Source organism: Vombatus ursinus, unplaced genomic scaffold (genome assembly GCF_900497805.2).
Source record: "Vombatus ursinus unplaced genomic scaffold, bare-nosed wombat genome assembly UNPS02014872.1, whole genome shotgun sequence".
Classification (NCBI taxonomy): Eukaryota; Metazoa; Chordata; class Mammalia; order Diprotodontia; family Vombatidae; genus Vombatus; species Vombatus ursinus.
Genome location: NW_020954650.1, coordinates 6,118,329 through 6,143,605, shown reverse-complemented (window position 1 = coordinate 6,143,605; position 25,277 = coordinate 6,118,329). Strand labels below are relative to the sequence as shown.

The 25,277-nt window shown below is 38.5% G+C and overlaps 1 protein-coding gene across 3 annotated transcripts in view; it reads right to left on the bottom strand.

Annotated features, from left to right (window-relative positions):
- The window catches only part of PRKX (protein kinase X-linked), a 136,127-nt gene extending 112,616 nt beyond the window's left edge, over window positions 1–23,511 (bottom strand). For all 3 annotated transcript variants that reach the window (XM_027842426.1, XM_027842427.1, XM_027842428.1), the window contains exon 1: window positions 22,195–23,511. In XM_027842426.1, coding sequence (XP_027698227.1) covers window positions 22,195–22,438 — 244 coding nt within the window. In that variant the 5' untranslated portion in view covers window positions 22,439–23,511. The remainder of the gene's footprint in view (window positions 1–22,194) is intronic.
- Window positions 23,512–25,277: the final 1,766 nt, after the last annotated feature.

The window sequence follows — 25,277 nt, the reverse complement described above, 5'->3', positions numbered from 1 at the left end:
TAGTGCAAGTATAGTGCTAATTAATAAAAATCTAAAATCAAGGTAAAAGAAATGCCTGTTTTTCAATGAAATTATAACACAATTTATAATGAATATGCTGATCTATTTCTAAAGCCATTGAAAGTGACCAGAAGTCTTTTTTTGTCTCCTTTCATTAAACCTTCTTTTCCTCAAACATAGAATCAAGAACAAAAATCCATTTCTTATTTAATTTTTGTTGTTTTTCTCTGAATTACTAGCATTGCAACAATATTCTTTTCTACTATTTTTCATAGTAACTTTTCATTTTCAAAGTTATTTTCATTATCAAAGAGCATGAGTAAAAGCAGACTTTGAAGGGCTAGCTGGAACGTAACCACCATTCATACAATCCTGTGTCTGTGCAAAAAAGGCATTCTCAGTTCCAAACACCTAACTTAAAAATGACCTTTTAATTCAACTTACTTGAATTAGGGGTTTTCTGTGCTATCTTCGAACAGCTATGATTTGGTAATATCTGACATACATATAAGATTTTGGATTTCAAAGTGCTTTAATATACGCTGATGGTCACAACTGTGAGACAAATACTATGTATATTCTTATTTTCATTTTTCACCTGAGTAAACAGAAGCTCAGGCATGTTAAGTAAGTTATTCAAAGTTATACACTCTGAACCCAAGTCTTTCCTACCTCCAAATCTAGTATTCTTTCCATTATCTCCATTTTGCTTATGAACAGGAAAGATTTTTCATCTAATGCATTCCATCCCTTTCTCTAAATGGGAAAGAAGTGGGGGGGAAAGTGGAACTGTCATTACTTAAGTTTATCATTTGGAATACTCTGTTCAGACAAGAAAAACTATTATATTTATATAGCAATTATGCTTGATACTTAAAACAACTCTATAAAATAGAGAAGCTATCATCCCCATTTTACACAAAGGAGAAAGAAATTCAGCACAAAGTTGAAAGAAACTGAGTATTTTGCCCATGGCGACAAGGTTTATAAGTGGGGAAAAGAAACTAGAAGCAAGATCTTTTTGACTATTATTCTAGTGCATTTTCACTAGTCCACAACGACTCCCTGAAGCAATGTCAAGGGCCAGAAAGTTCCTTTCCATGGTAACAAAGACGAGTTATATTAATGCAAACGATCATAGTGATGGGGTTCAGGTTGGTTATGGGACCTGAACCCCATCAATAGAACATTTTAAAATGTATGTTAATTGAAGAATATAATATTCTTATTTTTATTAATATGTGTGTGTGAATTGGGCTCAGAAATGGAAGAAGAGAGTGGTATGAAGTATCAAGAAGAGAGTATTTACATTTGAAAAATGTGTTTTTTGTATTCAGTGACTCTAATGCAGGGGTAGGGAACTTGCAGCCTCCAGGCCACATGTGGCCTTCTAGGTCCTCAGGTGAGGCTTTTTGACTAAGTCTAAGTTTTACAGAACAAATCCTTTTATTAAGGAGATTTGTTCTGTAAAGTTTGGATTCAGTCAAAAGCCCACATGTGGCCTCGAGGCCACAAGTTCCCCACCCCTACAATGTCTCCATAAAATAAAAATGCATCATTTTAACAACAATTGTCTTCTGGTGTGAAATCTAGACTATTACAATCTCTAGAGAATCAAAATTACAGGTCACCAAAAGAAATATGACAAAAATGAAGTGACAAACAGTGGGCATACCTGGCCTATGGCATATCTCCAACAATAGTCACAGAGCAAAAATAAAGGATTACAGATGGATACCCTCCACCTACTCTGTTCCTGATTTACTGAATGCATCTGGAAGAAGTCACACAACTCTGCTGACAATCCACTACAAATTTGATATATGATCTCAAAAGGGCCATAATGATTGAACCACAAATCCTTCCACTCTTCCCTGATTAACTCCCTACTTAACTTCCCACAGCATCCATGTCAATACCTTTTTCCTTCTCAAATCACCTAGTTAATCAATAAATATTAATTAAGTGCTTACTATGTGCCACATGCCAAATACCTATATCACCATTGCTCCACTGGCTCTTTGCAGAAGAACTCATGTCACACTTCAGAAAAAACTGAGGTGATCTGTTGTGGGATGTCTCTATTCATTAATTTTACACCTCAGATCTCATCATCATATCATCTCTCAGTCTCTTTTACTTTTTCTCAACTTTAGAAGAAGAAATTATCCTTCTCCTTGTCAAGGCTTACTCCTTTACTTATTCCCTTAATCCCATTGAAACTCACTTTCTTTGGCAGTTGTTCCCCTCAATCATCTCCTTCCCCACCCTCATCCCTCTCTTTATCCACTGGCTTTTTCCTACTACCTATAAAAAAGCCCAAATCTCCATAGCCTTAAAAAACATCTTCATTCACCCTGTCATTCCCTCTCCTACAATCACCCCATAGATACTTCCCTCCAATGCTAAACTCTCAGAAAAAAAAGTAATACACAGTCCTCACCTCTACTTCTTCACCTCTTACTCCTTCAGCCTTTGCAATCTGGTTTCTAAACTGGTCTCCCTCAGGTTAGTTACTAAAGCTCTTCTTTGCTAAATGGAACATCTTATTGACCTCTGTATAGTGTCTGACACTACTGACCACCTTCTTTTCCTTAACTCTCTCTTCTTTGGGTTTTCATGACACCAGTCTCAATTGGTTTTCCTCCTTCGGATTCAATCAAGCCTTCTCAATTCTCTACTCTTTATCATCCATCATCTATTTCCTAGCTCTCTTTGCATGGGTATACAAAAAGATCCTGTGCCCTTTTTTTTTTCTATACTCTTTCCTGATGATCCCATCAGTTTTCATGAGTTCAACTGTCAGGTCTAGGCAGATGATTCTAAAATCTACATAACCCTCATCTCTCTTCTGAGCACTAGTTCCACATTTTTAGCTGTCTGTCATATATCTCCAACCTAGATGTCCTAACTCAACATGTCCAAAACAGTATTCATTACTTTCCCCACAAAATCTACCCATCTTTCTAACTTCCTTGTATCTGACAAAGGCAATACCATGTTTCCAGTCACCCAGGTTCCAAACCTCAGAGTTATACAACTCTACACTCTCTCTTACTTCTCATATCCAGTCAACTGCTGGGTCCTACTAATTCTACCTCCACAAATCTATTATGTTTATGTCCTCTCCATTCTCATGGTCACCACCATACTTCTAACCCCTAGACTACTGATCTCCTTGTCTCAATCCAAGTCTCTCCCCCTTCAATTTATCTTTTGCAAGACTGATATTCTTAAATCACAGGCCTAACTAACCATGTCATTCTCCTGACCAAAGAGATTCAGTGACTCCCTATTGCCTCTAAGATAAAATACAAATCCCTTGGTTTGACATTTAAAAGTCTTCACATTAATCTACCTAACATATTCTACTTTCCAATCAAAATGGTGTACTTGAAGTTCCACAACATTACATTCCATGACTTTGTCCAAGCTATCCCTTTTGCCTGATATACTCTACCCTACTCACCTTCTTTTCTTGTAATCCCTCATTCAAGTCTCATCTCAAGGCACCATACCCCATGTAACCACTCCATCCCATAGCAAATTATTTTGCATTTATTTATATGTGTGTGCATTGCACCACCCACCCAGTGGAATGGAGGGTAATGGTGGGCAAGGGACTATTCAATTTCTGTCTTTAGCTGCGCAGCACCCTGTACCTATTTGCCCATCACATTGCAGATGTTTAGTAAATGCACAGTGAACTGAACGGGCGACTGCTGTGCTGCACTGGTACCCATAAATCAAGAGGCTTAGAAGGAGACTTTTAGAATGTTGTAGGGATCCCCCATGGAAGATTTATTGGAGGGCATGGAAAAAAGTCACAAAGGATGAAGTATGATTGGGTTGTAAAGTGCATTATAGGAAGGAGGGCCAATATTGATGAAATAACAGTTCTATTAAAGTACATAGGTGATTGTGTATATTTGTATATTTATTTCAAGGCAAAGTAGTAACATTCCTCATACCATCCACACAGAACTCTGGAAAGAATGTACTTCACTGATCCACAACCAGTGGGTTGTGGAGATGAGGCGGTAAGAAGTCACAGTCACAGGGAGATTCAAGGAGAACTGAAATCTTGATTCAGTTCTTTTTGATCCCTAAACAAACTATAATTTTTTTAAATTTTTTTTTCATTTAAATTTCTTATTTACTCATACTCTTCAAGGAAGGTAGTCTTTTAATTCTCAAAGCAGTTCAAATACAGTGCATTACAAAGATAAAAAGAGAATTTGAGAGCAGGTGACAGCTGCCTTGTTTTCCCAACACTTGCTGCTACCAGCTGTTCTGTGGCAGATGGGCACAACTGCTTGAAGTGTGTCTGGAAGTGTTGAGTACACTAGAGAAAGGGGTTGTGTGCAAAAGAGTTATCAGCTGTTCAATCATGGAAAGAAAAATTATGACTCAGGAGAAGGGACAAAAGCCAATCAAGTTCAAATCACAGTCATCTCCAACACACTGCATCATTAAATAATCAAAAGGGGGTGGCACCACAACTGTGTGGCAATGAAGATATTATAAGGAAAAGAAAGACAAAGTTGTTCTTAATTATTTCAGAGTCAGAAGGAGTAATACTTTCCCTACCGTGACTAGGCTCTTGCAACTACAGATTGGCTCTCAAAGTCTCATTATCAAGAATCTGAGTCTTATGCTCAAATATACTAATGATGAGCTAAATGGTTTGGGTTTTTTGTTTTGTTTTTTAACTAACTGTCTCCCAGTGACTGCTGAACTTGATAACATCCACCTTCAGGCAAAACTGAAAATTCTGTTTTTCCAGCACCTCAGTCCCAGATACCTTATTCTATAATGAATTCATTTCCTGGCAATTATCCTGATGTTGCTATCTAAGGTTCCAAGGTTCTGACTGAGGTGCCCAACTTGAGCACCCCATTCTCTCCTATTCCCTTGACTGGTCACACAAGGCTTTGTGGTGTGCCCCACCACATCCCCAAATAAGATTTATCTGTCACCTCATGGCCAGGCTATATGTTTGTAGGTAATAAATACAGGATCTGACAAAACTAACGAGAGGATACAATAAAACTTTTTTCTCTTCTAGTTAAAGCGAATCTTAAACACAAATCTTCTGGAGACAATGGCTTCAACTTCTTTTTGATTACCAAAGTAACCTTAATGTTTTTCAAGATAAATGTCAAGGGCTTTGGTAGGCCAGTGGAAGAAGATAGGTAGATTCTTAGTGTCCTCAAGTTAGGAAAACATACAGTGGACTGGAACCTGGCCTTGACAAAAATGCTGGTTATATAGATCTAGCAGTTATCTGCATAGAGACGATGAGATCCAAAAGAGATGATGAGGCCACTAAGAGAGAGAAAAGAGTGAGAAGAAGGGGCTCATAATAGGCTTAAGCAACATTCACAGAGGAGTAAAACAGATAAGCCAACAAAGGAGAATGAGAAAGAGCTGTTAGGTTAGAGAAATAGGAAAGAGTATTTTCACTAAAACCCAGAGGGAAAAAAAAAAGAGTATCCAGGAGAACCTGGTCAAAGATGTTAAATGCAGCTGATAGGGTGAGAAGGATGAAGTCTGAGAATATATAATCAGACTTGTCAATTAAGAGATTTTTTGGCAACCCTGGAGAGAGTAGTTTCAGTTGAGTAATGAGTTTAGAAGCCAGAGTTCAAAGGCTTGAGGAGTGAAAGGAACAGAAGTAGAACTGAGTAGATAGGGTTTTGTTGTTGTTATTTTATTCCTGGGAGTTTGGCCAAGTAAGAGAGGTGAGACGCAAGGTGATAGTTTGAGTGGATAGCTGGATCTTGTGCAGGTTTTAAGGATAGGTAAGACTTGGGAATGTCTGAAATCAGTAGAAAAAGGAATAAGTAGAGAGAGGTCAAAGATTTGAGATACACAGGGAATGAGGCTGCAATCTGCCATAGGCAATATAAGGGGAGGGGATAAAGGGCAAGTAGAAGTGTTGACCTAACAAGAATGGCCTCTCTGTTAAAGACAGGGAAAGGAGAAGAAATCCATGGTGGAGACAGGGATGTCACGGGATTTTGAGATAGAAGAAACAAAGGGGCTCACATTAAATGGCCATACACTCAGCTGAGAGAAAGTAAGATAGGGACAACATGGGATAACTGAGGAGAGAAGAGAAGGTCTAGAATAGCTTCTGTGGCCAGTGAGATAGGGAACCAACTAGAGGGGAACAAAAGAATGTCCTTGCTGCAGTGAGGGCACATCGGAGGTTAGATCAGATAAATTTATAATGTAATTACCATTCAGCATGGTTATGTTCTCCAGTACTATTAAGCTACATGTGAGTAGGAGTGGAGGAGGTAAATATTGTAGTAATCCAGGGTTGAGGTTTGGCAAGAGATTAGTAGCTACAGGGCAAAGGGGACAAGGAACTTAAGAGAAGAGAACAGTATAGGTCAATATTAGAAAAGAAACTATAGTTAAAGCAGAGGTACATTTAACCCTATTCAAAGATGGACTGATCAAAAGTAAAAATGAGAGCAACAAATAGCTTTAGGAGGGGTGAGATGTAGAGAAAGAAGGTATAACAAGAGGTTATCATCATACTGAGGAATGTTGGAGTTGTTCTGTTTGTTCTCCTGGTTGTTATTTAATTAAGGAAGTAGAATGCCTGTGAGTAAGGTCTAGGGTATGACTATGCCTGTGTATGACTGAGGAGGGAGTGAATCCTGGAATTTAAGGAGACTGAAGAATTGGAAGGTTAGAAAATTTGAAAGAGCATAAATATTGTTACTGAAGTTCTGTAGTGTGAGCATTGGGGGCAGGGGGAGAAAAGGTAAAGCTAAAAGGAGGGAGAATGACTTGAGGGCTATGACACAACAGCCACCATGATATAGATTTGGTGGAAAAGTTTAATAGTGTGAACTTCCAAGGAGGAGAAGAGATTTCAAAAAAGGAAGAGTCTGGAAGTGGCAGTGGGAAGCAAGGAGTACCTTCTCCTCCAGGACCAGAAGGAGGATTGAGTGAAGATAGAATCAGTACTAGAGAAAATAGCTAGGGATGCAGTTTCATCAGCATGGAGCCAGGTCTTAAAAATGACTAGTAGATGGAAGGAATATAATAGAGAGTGATTCCTAATGAAGGCTAGCTTGTTTACTATGTAACAGGAATTCCAAGAGTGGGCAGGGCTTCAATGGGATATGCATAGGGCAGAACTGAAGAGAATGAGGATAAAAGAACCAGAAAGTAGAATTAATAGCATACTCTTATAGTGCCAGTGATTGATTAATCCAAGGATAGGAAAAAAACAGGTGGTGGGAGATTATTATCAACAAAGATAGTAATATGTGTCAAGTGGATAATATGGCTCAAAATCTCTCCATATGAGATTTTAGAGCAACATCTCTAAAACAATCTTGAATGGTAATTAGATATACCATACAAATGGTATTGGCTCTACAATATGTTATAATAGAAAAACCAACATTGGCTTGGAAGCCAAAAGACCTGAATTTTCATTTAGGTTCTTTTACCAACTAGCATAAATCATTGAGCAGCTCACAACTCTCCCATGTCTCTGTTTCTTCATCTGTAAGATTAAACTTACAAAGATCGAAGGATCTGTCCAGTTCTGAAATTTCAAAACTATGAGTTCTACCAAGGTAATATAGAAAAGAGGGAATAAAAGAATTAAAAGTTTTCAAATTTTATGATTTGTTTGCCTACAAAAATCAGGTCACATGAACAACAAGATGGAAAACCAGACATTTTCTGTGATACTCCACAACCTCTCAAACCTCTCCAAAATAGAATAAAGGAACTTCAGCTGTCTCCAAGGTCTAAAACATCTAGAATCCCCAAAGAATTAAAAAATACAAAACAAAACACAAATTGGTGCTCACTGCCCCTGAGCTCACTCAGTACCTACCCTACTAGCAGCAAGGCTTCACTAGAAGACACACAGAGTAGGCACACCTGTAGGGCTTGCAACAAAACCCAACTCTATAGCCAAGTACAGAAGACCAGATACAGATCTTAAATAACCCAATTTCAGAAAAGGAAATAAATCTATCTGTCTAGGAACTACTAAAGAAAAAAACTCCTCATCCCTAGAAGTTCACAGGAGAATTCTATGAAACTTTTAGAAAACAGTTAATATCCATGCTTCACGAATCATTCTTAAAAATTGAAAAAGAAAGCATCCTACCAAAATCCTTTTATGAGACAAATATAATCCTAATGCCTAAAGTAGGGAAAGATAAAACACAGAAAGAAAACTATAGGCCAATATCATTAATGAATATTTACTCAAAAGCATTAAACAAAATCCTGTCAAATAGACTACAGAGATTTATACAAGAAATCATTCATTATGATCAAGTAAGATTTCTACCAATAATGCAAGGATAGTTCAATATTAGGAAAACAATCAATATAGTCATATTAAAAACCAAAACATCCAAAACTACATGGCCACAACAATAGATATAGAAAAAGTCTTTGACAAAGTACAAAACTCTTTTATGCTAAAAACCCTACAAAGTATAGACACAGAGGGATCTTTTTTTAATCTTATAAAAAGTATCTATCTAAAACCAAAAGCAAGAATCATATGCAATGGAGATACAATAGAAACTTTTCCAACAAATACAGCGGTAAAGGAAGGATGCCTAATTCCCTACTATTATTTGATATAGTTCTGGAAATGCTAGCAACAGCAATAAGACAAGAGAAATAAATTAAAGGAATAAAGACAGATAAAGAGAAGGTAAAAACTATCCTATCTGCTTATGATAGTGATGATTTTCTTGAAATTTTTAAGGAATCAGCAAAGATATTAGTCAATACCAGTTTTAGCAAAGTTTCAGGCTATAACAAATCCTCGAAAATTAACAACATTTCTATACGATAACAAAATACAAGAAGCAATAATAGAAAGGGAAATCTCACTCCAAGTAACTACAAAATGCATAACATATCTAGGGATTAACCTATCAAAGCACACAAAAAAGACTTGTATAGATTTAATTATAAAGTACTCCTTAAAGAAACACAGAACACTTTAAATAGCTGGAGTAATATTCAAGTGCTCATGGCTAGGCTACGTCAATATAATAAAAATGACAATACTACCCAAATTAATTTACACTTCTAATGTCATACCAATAAAATTACCAAAGTGATACTATACAGAACTTGATAAAATAATAACAAAACTCATTTGGAAAAACAAAAGATCTAGGATATCAAGAGAAATGATGAAAAGAAGTAGGGACAAGGGAGGAAAAGCACTACCAGACCCCAAACCACATATTACAAAACAGAAATTACCATAACCATCTCGTAATGGTTAAAAAAAAATAGACAAAGAATGGAATAGACTAGACATGGGAGAATCAGAAACAACTGTACTCAATAACCCAGTGTTTGATAAAATGGAACACACAAATTACCTAAGAAAAACTCCACATATGATCATAACTTCTAGAAAAACTGGAAAGCAGTCTAATAAAAATTAGGCTTTGACCAACACCTTACACAATATTCCACAACATATTCTAAGTGGTTATGTGACCTTAATATTAAAGATAATGCTATTAAAAAAAGACAAGAAACAGATCATATACTTTTCAGAGGTATGGGGAAGAGATGTATTCTTAACCAAAAAAGAGATAAATGCAATTACATAAAGTAAAATAGGTAACTTCAATTACTTGAAACCGAAAAGCTTCTAACATTAATTCACCTAGGAAAAAACAGGGACAAATGGTAGGGAAAATCATTGTATGCAATTCCTCTGATAAGGGTTTAGATTCCAAAATATATACACATTCTGTCATTCACATGTGTATACATTATAGAAATATGTGTGTATAAATATATGACTGATAGCCATTCTCGAACAGATAAATGGTCAAAGGATATAAACAAACAGTTCTCAAAAGAACAGCAAAGTATTCACAAACACCTGAAAGAATGCTCCAAGTCACTAATAATAAGAGAAATGCAAATCCAAACAATCCTGAAGCTTCATCTCACACCCTGCAATTGGAAAAAAATCACAGAAAAATGGAATAATAAATGTTGATGAGGAAGTAGAATAATGGGCACAGTAATTCACTGTTGGTGGAGCTATGAAATGAAACAATCATTTTAGAAAGCAATTTGGAATTATGCAAATAAAATGATGTTATTTAAAATATTAAAAAAACTCTCTGCACCAGAGACTCCATTATTGGTTTTATACCCCAAGAAGACCATTAGTAAAAAGAAAGCCCCCATATACACCAAAATATTTATACTAGCACTTTTTGAGATAGCTAAAAATTGGAAACAAAGTCAATTGGCCAATAGCTAAACAAATTGTGCTGCAAGAAATTGTTTTTGTGCTAAATACAAAGAATGATAGAAAGATCTATATGAATTGATACAAAGTGAAGTAAACAGAGCCAAGAAAACAATACACACAGTAACTACAGCAATATAAATAGAAAGAACTCCACATCCAAAAAAAAATCAAAACTAAATGTAACAAAATTATAAAAAGCAAGCAGGACTCAATTGAAGAGATATGAGAAGATACAACTCATCCCTTCTAGGAAGTGAGAGGTCCACAGGTATTACATATCACACTTTTTCAGATATTTTTTGATGTCCAACTGTGTTGTTATTTTTTCCCTTCTCAAAAGAAACTTCTGTGTGTTTCCTGGGATGGGTCTCTGGGAGGGAAACAGGGATACTTGGAATAATTATAATGACATAAGAAACAGAAGACAGCAATAAAAATTTATTTTAAAATATTAACCAGCACTACTCCTATGATTTCTGTGTAAAAAATCTTTATTCCATGAAAAGAGATAACTAATAGTCCTAACTTGAAAAAAAAAAGTTTGAAAATAATTCTCAATGTGGAAACTGGTCTTCCTCTACTGCTCCAGATCAGTAACTCCTCTTAACACAGTATTAGAGAGTTGCCTGGGAAGTTAAATAGTTTGGAAGTTAAGTTAACTGAGAAGTTAAGTGGTTTGCAAGTGGTCACACAGCTAGTAAGTATCAGAGACAGGACTTAAACACATGTTTTCATTACTCCAGGACCAACCATCTATCCACAACAGCACCAGCTTTCATAAACTAACATGCCAAAGGTTCATATTAGTACCATTCAGTTAAATTTGGTTCTGAATAGAATATAGGCACTTCAGAACTGCAATGCTAACCACACCTTCTCAGGCAATTAAGAGATCAGTTTCACTTATTTTTTTTTCACCCTCAAGAAAATAAACTTAGTATCTGAGTAATTGCTAGACCAGGGGTGAGGAACTGCCCCTTGAGGTCACATGTGGCCCTCTAGGTCCTCCTGTGGACCTTTGGCTGAGTCCAAACTTTGCAGAACAAATCTTGTGACCTCAAGGCTCAGGTTCCCCACCCCTGTGCTAGACCTTCTCAATAAACAAAAGACTTAAAGTCTAGGGGCATCTGTTCTGGCACTGTGCATAGAAAAGTGAAAATAATCAATGACTGGAAGAGAAAGAAACTTCTAAGTCAATATAATGAATGAAATGGAAAAGAAAGAAACCAAAGACTGGAAGGATGGTAAAAGAGACAGAGATAATTGGATAAGTGGCACAAATGCTACTTTCTACAATATTCTTCAGCCCTTCAAAACAAAGACAATTCATTTCACCGCTTTCCATAGATAGTGAGCTAAAAGGACATAAGAACATTTAAAAAAATGGCATTGGATATATACAAAGGGAATTTTTTCTCTCCCTTTCCATAAAAGTTATAAGGTTAAAATGGAATAGGCTACCTTGACAGATAGTAAATTCCTTATTACTGGGGAGATATAAGCAAAGTAGGTGATGACAGTTCTGCACTCATAGGGTCACATATTAACAGCTAGAAGGAACCTCATCTAAGAAAGTCAAGCCCAGAGAAAAGAAATGACTTGGCTGAGTTCACAGGAGTCCAAATACTGTGCTCTAACTTTAAATCCCAATACTTTTTCCACAACACTCCAATAGAGATGAGATATTGTAAAAAGGTTCCTGTTTAGGGTAGAGACTAGATTCAATGACCAAGATTCAACTATCAGAAACAAGAGAACATATACATCCAAACAAAGAGAAATGGAAGGAAAGAGATTGAGCTATGCCAGTATTTACTATTCAATTTGCAAAGAGGTATTATAATTTAATATTATAAAATCAACTTTTTTCCCCAGCTATAAAAGTCTATATTTACAGGGAAAATACGTTAAAAGAATCATCCTTGTGTTCGTAGCACTTAGCACAGTGCCTGGAAGATAGCAGGTGATTAATAAAATGGCTTTCTGGCTTGACTTGATATAAAGGTAGCTCCCAATTTTATAAGCAAGGCTTTTGTTTCTTAGAGGAAGTGGATGCAAAACTCCATTTGATTTCAGACAATGGTTTGGTTCCTAGACTAGTCCACAAAAGCATCACTAATACCTACTTCGACTGTATCCTTCACAGCAGCAAAGCCATCCTTTTAATCCTCTGTTTTACCCATAATATACCTAAAGTATGCTAAAAATAATAGTGATACTAGTCCCTTTGGCACTGGGTCACCTTTAGTAAAGTCTGCTACGAAGGCAGGAATGGCATTCTCTCAAATACTAGCTCTCAAAGTGGGTCAGAGTCCAGGCCTGGCTTAGGGAAAGAACATTTTCCTAAGGCTCACATAACCAAGGTCACCAATAGAAGGAATGAAAGAAGAACACTGGCAGGCCTATATCACTCATGACACTGGGTAGGTGATAGTCCTGAGAAAAGCAGAGGTCCCTCTAAGTGTGGGAAAAGAAAAACCAAGGAACCACACACAGCCTTACTTTCTCCAGAGGGGAACGAAAGGAGTGTCCCACTGACAAATAGAGAGAAGGGAGTTTGTGTTCTAGGACATCCTATTGAACCTGGAATTTTTATTTCCAGTAATAATCTCCCCAAACCAAGCATATTGTTATAATTCATCAACTTCATTAACAGAATGACATTACTCTGTGATTTCATCTATATCTAACCATCATTTACACCACTATTTCAATTGGAAAACACATTCTGAGTTCCAATACCAGGGACATACTCTCTAGGCAAAAGGAAGTTGGGGGGGGGAGGTTGGGGGCGGTGTTTGATTGTGGAGATCTCACTACCATCCTAAGCAAGCATTTTCCATTTTAAAATTCCTTTCAAAAACAGCATTTTTCTTTTCTCTTACTTATTTTCTCCATCTTTCCTTTAAGTAGGAATCTGAACAAGAAAAGAGGAAGGATAAGGAGATTGGAGCACAGATTAAAAAGCTGCTGGGCCTCCATTCATTGAGTCTTCCCTTTTGCCTAATCTCTGTTTCTATGGTACTATATGAGATACTAAGTAGTTAGAAAACTCAATTAGACATTCATTCATATAACATCAGCTGTCTTACCAGTTTTATCAGCTAGAAACCACCAGACCAAACAAAAAGTTCAGCTCAGTGCTAAGCAATAACACCTCTTGTGTATATATTCATTATATAATATTATATATATGCATATATACACATATACATATATGTATATATGTACTAAATAACATTTTAGTTTGTTTTGGAAGTAAAATCCCTTTACCAATGTAGACCAGCAGTTACTTCACAACTAAAAACAAAAAGAAAGTTTGGGGGGTGAGAGGGAGGGGGCCAATATAGTCTGTGTAAAAGGCAGCTGTCTATCCATTACACCAAATATCCACTCATCAGATGAGATAAGTTATGTAAAAATATTTTAAAAGCCGGGTCAAAGGCTGTAAGGGATCAAAGGCTTTACAGCTAATCCGGTATTATGGTTCATGTTATCGGATTCAACTCCCTAATTTTATAGATAAATAGACATAGATGAGGTTAAATGCTATGTTAAATCAACATTACATAAGAAATGAGTAGCAGCATCAAAATTTGAACCTAAGTCTTCTAATTCCAAATAAAGTATTCTTTGCACACTGATATGTCATCTGATTATTCTACATATACATACAGTAAAAGTTTAATAATTTAAACTCAAGTCATTGAGAAGTTGTAATAATTGTGATTAGTGCAGAGATGAACTTCAAACTCAAAGATGAGAAATTTGTTTGCTAATAAAAGAATTAGGCCAAACTAAAATTGTAAAGAGGATTATTAAACTACAAAAGAGAACTATTTTAAGTATGTCAGAAATGCTGTCAATGCAAACTTTTTTTTTCAAATTTACAAATAAAATAAGCTCAGTAACACTATACTTAACTATTCATAAAAGCAAATGCTCCTATCTATAAAACACTAACAATTTGGTAATATATATACTTTAAAACAATAAATAAAAAAAGTAAAAAAGTAAAAAAAAATTTAAAAAGAAAAGTAAACATTTCCCTAAAAGTATAGTATGTCAATGAGAGCACAAGGACATGGGATTGGGGAGAAGAATAAGCATGTATTAAACCCCTACTATGTTTGTCAGGCATTGTGCTAGGTGCTTTATAATTATTATCTCATTTGATCCTCACAACAATCATGGGAGGACAGGGTTAATTATGATCTCCATTTTACAACTGAAGAAACTGAGGAAGACATAGATTAAGTGACTTGCCCAGGGTCACATGGCTAATACAGTATCTGAAACCATATCTGAACTCAGGTCTTCCTGAGTCCAGGCCCAGGACTATTTTTCCAATGTGCCACCTAGACGACTTAAGACATAGGAGAACTTGGTTCTAGACAAGCTTTCTGACCTTGGGAATGTCAAAATCTCTTTGTGCTTGAGTTTCCACATCTATAAAATGGAGATGCAGAACTAAATTATCTAAGGTCTTTTCCAGCTCTAAATTCCAAAATACTATAAATACTATTATCATCAGCCTTTTTACTAATTCAGACCGTACTTCCCTCCAAAATATGTAGTTTTATTCTCTATGAGAGACCCTGTACTTGGATAGTCTAGAGCAAAAAAAACAAACAAAAAAAAAAACAGCCATTTAATGCCCTGTCTCTGTTTTTCCATTTACTGAAAGAAGAGTGTATACTAGATCAGAAGTATCAAATTCAGCCAGCACAACTCCCCAGTGTGGCCTGAGCCAGATTAAAATGTAATTGGGAAAATGTTTTATAAAATAAATAAAAATATAATATAACATAGATAATATTAATTTGTGATTTTCTAAATCAAAATGGAGCCCTGAGAGATCATTTCTATTTGAGTTTGATACCAATGGCCTCCATGACCTCTCAGGTCCCTTCCAGTTTTAATATAAGATCCTAAAATTATAGAGTAATTGAAGGCTTTCTTATCTTCCCCTGTCAACACATTGCCCTCTAATATGAACGATTATCTTTTGTCACATGTTTGTTCCCATAAATATACCATTCACATTCCCAATTTTGTGTCTTTACTCATATCATTCCCCAAATCTAGAATGTTATGCCCTTTTAAATTAACCCAGGTTGCACCACCTGACTTCCTGGTCCCATTATATTGGTCCCAATTGTTTATATTGTCTCCCTTAACTCAACTACGAGTCTCTTGAAGGCAACAGCCGAACCACTTCATTAATTTAGAACTGGAGGAACCTCAGGTCATTTGGTCCAAAACACTCATTTTAAAGATGAGGAAAGTGGGGCTTAAAAAGATTAAGTGTCCTTGCCATAAACTATTGGTTAATAAGTAGCAGAAACAAGATGAAAACCAAAGTCCTTTAACTCTAAATCAAAAGCTCTTCCCTACTAAACTATATCTTCCTTTACCCAATGATAGCATTCCAAACTCTCCTTCCCACTCTGTCAATCATTCAGTTTATGTTTTGTGATGCCCTGACTCCTTCTAAACAAGAAAAAAAAGCAAGTCTTTCTCAGCTTCTTATATACATTATGCTCCTTCCCACACTCTACAGTGTGGCCAAATTGACCTTTTTGTTATTTATCAGACAACACCCCATCTCCTGTCCCAGAGGGGCTCTCCCCTCTTTGAGTCACAAAATCTCCTGGTTTCTTCAAAACTTAGCTCAGGTGTCACCTTGTACGTGAGACTTTTGCTCCTGTCTAGGGTCTTCCTAACCAAATATTACCTAATATATACTTTGTATATAGTTAAATATGTGCATGTCTCTATAGATAGAACTTACACTCCTTGACTAATGACAGGGACTATTTTATTTCTGTCTTGGTACTTTCAGGATGTCGTATGTAGTAGTCATTCAATAAGTTGATTAATCCACTCTAAACTATTAACAATTAGCTACTCCCAGCCAGAAACATATGCCTTTTAAAAGTGAACTGAGTGAACAAAATATTTACTACAAAAGAAGTGATTCTCTAATGGTGAGATATTTAGGGATAAAAGACTTCCCTTTAGCCTCTCAAAAATCACATAGAAACAACTTTCCTACTCCAACCTCAAACAACATAAAATCCACACATATGGCAAAGAGATATGTATTTAAAAAAAATCCTCACCTTTTTCAACTCAAAATTACTTTTAATCTCTAGATTATAATCTCTAGAGTATAATTTAATAGTGTAATTTATTGAACACTGAAGAGAAATTCATAACTTAGTTTAAAAAGTGTACACCTGAAGTATGGTAAAGCAGAAAAAAGGCACTGGTTTGACATGAAAATCTTAGGATTCCATAGGTGCTAATTTTTTTCCACCAGACCTTAAATACCTTGAAGCCAAGGTTGAGGAGCTTTCAGTCTGCTCTTAACTATTTTTTTATATGTGCTTAACATAAGGTAGCAGCCATCACCACAAAAACAAAATAGCAACTATGTAGACAAATCAATCAATCAATAAACATATATTAAGTGCCTACTATGTGCTAAGCACTGGGGATACAAAAAGAGGCAAAAGACAGTCCCTGTCCAGAAGGAGTTTACAAACTAATGAGAGAGCCACCATGCAAACAAATATACACAAAACAAGCTATTTACAGGATAATAAAAGGGAAAAACTTGGGGAAGGGTTCTTGTAGAAGGTGAGATTTGGTAGGGACTTAAAGGAAGCTGAAGAGGTCAACAGTAGGAGCAGAGAAATGAGAATGTTCCAGGCATAGGGACAAAAGAATACCCAGCACCTAAAGATGTAGTGATTTGTTCATACAACAGCCAGGAAGCCAGCATCACTGGATCAAAGTGTAGATGTTGGAGAGTAAGGTGTAAGAAGACTAGAAAGGTAGGAGGGGACTAGGTTATAAAGGACTTTGAATGCCAAACTAAATATATATATATATATGTCTATGGTATATGTATATATGTGTATGTATATGTATTACATACATATATTTGTGATTGATAATTGTATATATATGCACATGTAATATTTTTAGCTTCAGTTCACAAATACTGAAAGAAACAACATGAGAGAAAATTCCATTTTAAGTTCTATCTAAGTGAGAAGATATGGGAATGGAGAATGAGATGTCAGAGAAGAGTTACAACCTTTTCTAACCTTAATGCTATATTTAGTTCCTTTAGTAATTCTACCTTCTAGCCTGGCTAACTAATGAAATAGAAAGAAAACAAAAAAAAAATTTACAACTGGCAAATCTGTGTGACCAGCTATGCCAAGGTAAACTGTGGTTTCAATACTTGGATGAATCTGTGATCTCATCAATGTGGGTATTTCTTCAAACAGTCATGGAGCAACTCAATTGAACTTTCTCATTCTGCGGTTCTCTCATCTATGTCCTCTAAGTTGGGGGTGGGAAGGTTAGGGAACAGGGAGGAGAGGGGAGTTTTGGAGGACACAAGAGAGAACTAATGTTAAGGATCTTCCTCTTAGATCTCTTGACATCACATGAATATTACACACACACGGTGACCAGCTATCCCTTGCATTACAATCATCCCACATATTTTCCAGACATACATCTGATGACATTTTTTATGCCATTTCCCTTATACAAGTCTTCTTTGTGACAATAATGACTCTTGAAAATCAGATTAACAAGTATTTATTATAGACTATTACGTTCAGTAGCTATGCAAAATATAAATGACTCAGTGTCTAACTGGCCTCAATAATTTTCCAATCTATGTAAAAAACAACATAATTAGAGAATAGCAATATGGTACAAATGGAAAGAATAGAGAATCTAGATTCAGAGGTTCAAATCCCAGCTCAAATCCTCAATCCTTGCATGATCTTGGTCAAGGCACTCAACTTCCCTAGACCTCAATTCCCTTATCTGTAAAATAAGGAGATTGTAAATAGATGGTTTCTAGGGTAGAGACCCCAGAGCTAAGATGCCCTCACAGGGATAGGCAATAGACCTGTGATTTCATTAGTAAAGGGGTCTCCCAGACAAGGAAACTCCATCTATCAAAGCAGACACCCACCTTCTCTAAAATTTATGGTCTTCAAACATTTACCAAGGGCAATGGGAAATTAAGTGTTTTGCCTAGAGTTACACAGCCAAGTAAGTGTTTAAAGGCAGAATTCAACCCAGACATATAACATACTTAATCCTGCCTCTGTTCCCTTGTTCATGCTATTTCCCTTCCAAGCAATGCCAATCTGTTTGTCTATAAAAATTCCACAGATTCTTCTAGAATCATCATTAGTTCTGTCTGTATACTCCATTAAACCTACACTTAGGAGGTCAGGTGTGATATATATAATGGGAAAGAACACTAGAGTTGGAGTCAAGCTTTAAATCTCCATCCTCACCTCAGAATTTCTCTGTCCACTATACATACTGACTGATCCTATGAACAACATAAAATGAATACTAAATCACAGTGTACCAGGAAAAAAATACAATAGGAATCCATAAAAAAAAGAGAGCTCAATAAAGGCCAGGATAATAACTCATTTATTTAGTGCTTCAAGATTTACAGAGATGCAGTGTTGGCACAGTGGATAGAGACCTGATCTTGGAACTAGGAAGACCAGGATTCAAGTGCAAACTGACACATCATTACTCTGGCAAACCATTTAACCTATTCAAGGTCCTAAGTAACTCTCTATGACCATAAATTGCCTAAGGAGACTAGTTTCACTAAAATGAATTGTTCATGTTGGAGAACTGGACAATGGACTTCAAAGATCATTAACAATGTGGAACATGTGCAGAGGAGGGGGACTAAGTTGGTGAGAGGACTAGACACCATGCCTACGGGATATATTGAAGGAAATGAGGATATTTCACATATAAAAATAAAATTCAGAGAGGATATCTAAAAAGCTGTCACAAGGAAGCTGGATTTGAGTTATTTTGCTTAGCCCCAGAAAGAAAAACTATGAGTAATGAGTGCAAGGAGCCAGAGACAGAATGTGGCTCAATATAGGTAAACATTATCTAACAAATCAGCACTATCCAAAATTAAATTAGGCTACTACAAAAGATTATGGGCTCTCCATCAAGGGAGAGCTTCAAGAGGCAGGTGGATGATCATCTGCCAGAGATTATGGATAAAAACTTCCTCAACATAGGTTGGCCTACATAACTTACAACCTTTGAGTTTTGTTTTGCTTTGTTTTTTTCTGATTCCAGCTTTCTATGTCTTCCAAGAGTTTTTCTGTAACTTATGTTAGGAGTCACTTTGTCTCAGCCTAATACTGAGTTACTATACAGATAACTTTCTGAAACATTATGTAAGGGAGTTTACAATTTTATCAGATATATTTGATGATGATTCATCATTTCACTTAAGTGTGTCTTATGTGACCAAAATATTTTTAAAACAGGAAAAGTTTTAAGCAAGCAACAAGGAAACATTTAAAAGAGGAAATTGGTTTAGGAAATGTTTTCCTGGACCAAAAAAGAAAAGAAATCCAAGTGATGTTTTATTTTACATATTTGTATATATGCACACTTCAGGTACTCTTCTAGGCCTAATTATATGTGTATGACACCTGGGTATTCCAAGCACTCTAGAGCCCACTTTGAAGTCATTCTCTAACCTTCACCTTCAATCACCTCCATGATTTTGTGCAAGATTCTCCTAAATTATTAGCCTTTATATCAAGATTATCCTAGGTTTTAAAATAAAAGTGTCTAAAAGTACTTATGCTATTCAACATAATTCAACAAGCATTTATTATGCACTTACTATATGTCAGGTTTGTGCTAGGAATACAAAAACAAAAATTGAAAATCTTTGACCCCAAGGAGTATATGTTCTACTGGGTAGAAACTACATGTACATAGTATAGATAAGCAAAAAAACTAAAAGGTGGAGGGAGTGCTAGCCTAGACTTAAGCAGAAGAGATGCCCCTAATGTTCCAAAGAGTTCTAAATACAAATCCCTTCTTTAGGGTACATTTCTTCGGGCTTACTCCTGTTCTACACCACATGATTACATATCATGGACAGAATACATTAACTCTGCAACCCACATCAATCTGGTTCAACCTCAATGCACCTTAAAACAGAAACAATAAAAAGGGTGGTGGAATAGTGGCAAAGTACATGAAGCAGGTATTAAGAGGCTTTGGTTCTGATCTTGGCTCTGCCACTAAGTAAACTGTTGGGCTCATAATTCGCATCTCAGTGTATATTTCCTTATAAGTAAAATAAGGAACCTGAACATGATGATTCTTAAGATTTCTTGCAGCTCTAACATTACATGATTTTCATATCTTCAATGTTCCCTCAAATAACCATTCAAAGACCCTCACTGGCATGTGCTGTAATCCCTACATCTGACTCCTCTCCAGTATTAACTGCTGACTAGAAGTCATTTCTGCCCATAGGTCCTTCTATCCTCCCACCCCACACATAGAAATCCACACAGCTGTCTTGTTCATCCACCCAAACTGTCATTCATATTTTCAGTCAGCTTTGAGGGAAGCAAACTAAAGGTAAAAACATGAGCTACCACTATCACTAGTTTGTGGATAAATGCAACTTTTTCTGTTTCTTAGCACAATCAAACATCTTTTTCAGATCTTTTAGAATGCCTTTCAGACTAATCTTCCAAACTGAATTATAATTTCACTCTCTGGAAAGGTGATGTAGTAATGCTGGCATGACAGTCTGGTATGATGAATTCTAGTCCTGGCTCTGCTATTAACTAGCTTGTGTGTGACTTTGGGCAAGTCACAACCCCTCAGTGCATTGCAGATTCCTCCTCTGTTAAAATAAAGACATTGGACAAGATGATCTCTAAGGTCCCCCTCCAACTTTAAAATGCCATCATTCTATGTTGCAAGATTAGATTGAAGGGCTGATACCAACAATAAGTTACTTTATCCCATGATTTCTCTTACTATCAACATCTTGGCCCAGTCCCCTTAGCAAAGAATGGGCACTATGAGTGATGCAATAAACTTGTGTGAACAGTTTGGAATTAGCATATGTGCATAGTTCAAAATGCTTTCAAAAGGTCAAAATCTTATCTACAAGGTGCCCACACCATACTACACTGCCAGAGCATAAACAAAATATGAAAACCAAATAAGAGGATGAGAAAGTCAACATAAACAAGATGAAGGAAGAGTCCTTGAAATGTTGGTCGGTATGTAATTCCCCCTTCAAAAAAAGGGTGTGACACCTGGCACTTTCAGGCTAGCATTTTAAAAACTTACTAGCTCTCACCTCTTCACTATAACATGTATATGAGTTAAAAAAAAAAGTTGTACCGTATACCTTAATATTTAATATGTACACTCCTTTACTAGACATGGTTGCACAGTTAATAAATAACAAGAGTCCTTATCTCAGTTTTGTCTTAAGGCAGAACAAAACAAAAAAATCAAGTTTATTGAAATCTGACAGTTCATGAAGGGCTAAGAAGCAAATTAAGCTCGAAGAAAAATAGAAGTCAGAAAGCAAGAACTGTGTGTCCTGCAAGAAATGCTAGGTTGGCCGAAGGAAAGTGGTAGTTGTTGGAAGGAGTCCCCCAACTTCGGAGTGACCAGAGCCTTTGCAATTACATAAAACACCAACTGCCCCTGCCCCTTTTCTTTGCGGCCGTGCCCTGGGGAAGAGCAGGATGGTAAAGCCCCAAGCCGCACCGGGGAAAACACACACACACAGGTAAGTGAGGTGCTCTCGGCTCGCTGTCTGGCTGCACACCATTAAGTGAAACTACCTAGGGAGCGACGACAAGGGGCGGCAGTCGCGGGCTTGACTGTTCCACAAACACTGAGTGCCTTTGTTTGAATTAAACGCCCGGGATGGGGGGGGGAGCCCAAAGCCACTCCGTCCGCGCAGCTCCAGCCCCCCCGCCCATCTCCTCCCCATCCATCTCCGACCTCCCACCAGCTCCCCAAGAGAAACTCACCCACGGTAGCGAGTGTATCGAAGTCCTGCAGCTTGTAAGCGGCAAGCTCGGGCGAAGGGACCAGGGAGCCCGGGCCCGCCGCGGGGCTCGAGGAATGAGCGGGCTCCGAATCCCCCGACCCTGCGGACCCCGAAGAGGCCGGAGGGGGAGGGGGAGGGGGAGGAGGAGGAGGAGGACTCCCTTCGCTGCCCCCGTTTCCTGCCCCGACCTTGGCCGCTTTCGCCGAGGACCCGGCAGCCTCCATGGGTGGTAGAATGGGGAAAGTCAGAAAACACAAGCCAGAAGCCGGGTCCTCCTGCTTTTCCTCCTCCTCCTCCTCCTCCTCCTCCTCTTCCTCCTCTTCCTCCTCCTCCTCCCTCCTGGTGCCTCTCAGCACATCTGGGGGAAGGGTGGGAAGAGGGATGATGGAGGGGGCGCGGCTGGCTTTCCGCCCCCCCCCGCCGGGCCGGCACGGCGGGGGAGGGGAGATGCGTGCACACAACACACACTCAAACACACTCTCACACGCGCACGCACACAAACTTTCTCTCTCTAGCTCTCTGGGACGCGGCCTCGGTGCACTTTCTCGGGGACTTTGATCAGCAACCCTTTGCTCTTGGCCGCAGACAGCCTAGTAGGAGCGGTAGCATCAGCGTTGCTGGCTCCAGCCTCAGCCAGCCTCCTTTGCATCTCGCCCCATGGCTCGGAGGCTCACTACTTCCCACACCCACCCCGCCCTGCACAACCCCAGTCCAGCCCCGGGCAGCTGAGGAGCCAGCAAACCGCGGCAGCAGCGAACAATAGGATAGGGCCAAGTGCCAGGGCGGACTCTTCTTAATTAAATAGCAAAGACGGAGAGAGAGCAGAGAAAGCAGCTGGAGTCTGATTTCTTAGAGGAGGAGGAAGAGGTAATAACTAGAAGTCCCAGGGGAGGAGGAGGAGGAGGCTGTACGGGCGGTCGTGCAGCTGCAGCAGAAGCAGGAGGAGAGTCCCGGGCGACTGGGACACAATCACCGGGACCACGTTCCTGGTTCGCTCCCGTATCTCCCCGTGCAAACCCCGCTGCCCCTCCACGCCAGAAGGAATCCCCGAGCCCCGAAAGCTGCGAGCGAAGGGAGGGCCGGGCGCGGGAGGCAGAGTTTTTTTCCGTCTTTACCCCTGGCTTTTTTCCCCTCAGCCTCCCCGCTCCTCCCTGGGGCAGTCTTTAATTGAAGCTGCTTTGCTTTCATTAGATGGGGGGGGGAGGGAAGGGACCAGGGATTTTCTGAGTACTCTAGACACCTTCCCGCAACCACGCTAGGAAACCACCGGTTTCACAGACTACAGCGTAGGTCCTCTTCAGTCAGTTCCAAATTCAAAAGACAGGCACGTCCCAGACAACAAGGAAGGGCTTGTGGGTTCTGAGTGACAGTGGTGGTGGCCAATGGGAAGGAGCGATCTCCTCGCTCCCTTCATACCTCCGTTTCACAATTGGCGCTCCCGTCCCGGGGAGGAGGGGGAGAAAGGAACGACATCAGCCAATTGAAAGGCTGGGGCTGGCCCGGAGAAGGGGTGTGGTTTGTCACTCCCATGATCCCAGAACCCCCTCCGGAGCGGGTTTTGTTAGCTACTCACTCTTCCAGGTGCAGCGGGCGAGCCGCGAGCTTTCTGTGCTGTTGCCTAGAGTTCTGCTCGCAGCACCTGGAATTCAGGAGGAGGTCGTCGAGGATGGAGATCGAATACTGCGTAGAGGGGGAAACGAAGAGGAGAATGAGGGGAGACAAGGGCAAAACAGGAACCCCCAAAAGGAGTTTCGAGGAGTGTGGAATCCCAAGCCCATAACTCTCCTTTGCAGTTGTCATCAGTCAGGGAGGCTTAATTTCCTTGCTATTAAAAGGGATCTTAGGGATTCCTTGGGCTTCACAGAACCAACATCAGGTCACCCAGGGAAGACTCGAGTTGCTTGAGTGGGTTAGGACTCTATCACCTATGGTGATAAAAGAAAGTAATTTTCTTTCGCTGGTCACATTTTAGAAAGATCATTTCTTTATTCTAGAGCAGGAATTCCTAAACCTGAAGTCCAGGGCTCTGTGAACTTGAATGGGAAAATAAATGACATTTATTTCCACTGACCTCCAACTCAAATTTAGCATTTCCTTTATTAAAAAAAAAAAATCCTGAGGATGGCTTCTTAGGCTTCACCAGACTGCCAAAGGGGTCCACAATGCTCACACACACACACACACACACACACACACACACACACACACACACCATTAAGAATTCCTGGCCAGAGAAATGAGATGGGAGCATTCTCCATTTTTGACTGATAGTATTTAGACTGGATATTCTGACCAGCTAGCATATGATATGTAGATAGTAAGATAGATAGATAGACATATATGTATATGTGGCAATATGTAAACATATGTGTATATATACATGCATGCTGTTTAAATGTTGAGGATTTGGCTGATTCAATCAAGAAATGCCTGATGGAGAGCAACAGAGTTACCTTTTCTCATTTCTTTTGTGGGTGGCATCTTTCTTGTTAAGGAGCAAGCTAAGTTCAAGTTTAGCAATACATGAAAAATGGGCACTGCTGGTTCATTACTTTATCTGGACTAGGATTCATTGGTGCCTTACACCCACTCTTAGGCCCCTGATTGAGCTGTCCAGCTCAACTTCCTAAGTGTGGGTGGATCTGTACATCAGTTCCTAGTCTGGTTTTTCCTGTGAGTGGAGGAAGACTGGGGGGAAATTAGATAAGGAAGACTGTCAACAATTGTATTGTACTTTTCCAGGACAAGTTGGTATAACTACAAACCTATCTAAAGTCACTTGGTTTGGCATAGTTATTGTTTTATTTCGTGTAAATTCGAATTGTCAACAAATTGTATATGTGATTGCTATGTGCCATCAAAGTTTTATATTTTACTTAATAGATACCTTTAGCTTTTGGAGGTAATGAACTGGATTTAGTAAGGTGGGAAGATACCACAGAGAGGCCTTCAGATTTAAGCATGCCCTTCTCCTGAAAGAGATTTTTCCGCCCTGTTTAATCTCCCCTCTTTACCCAGATGGTACACTTATAATTGTAAAGCAGCCTTCATCCTGAAAAAATC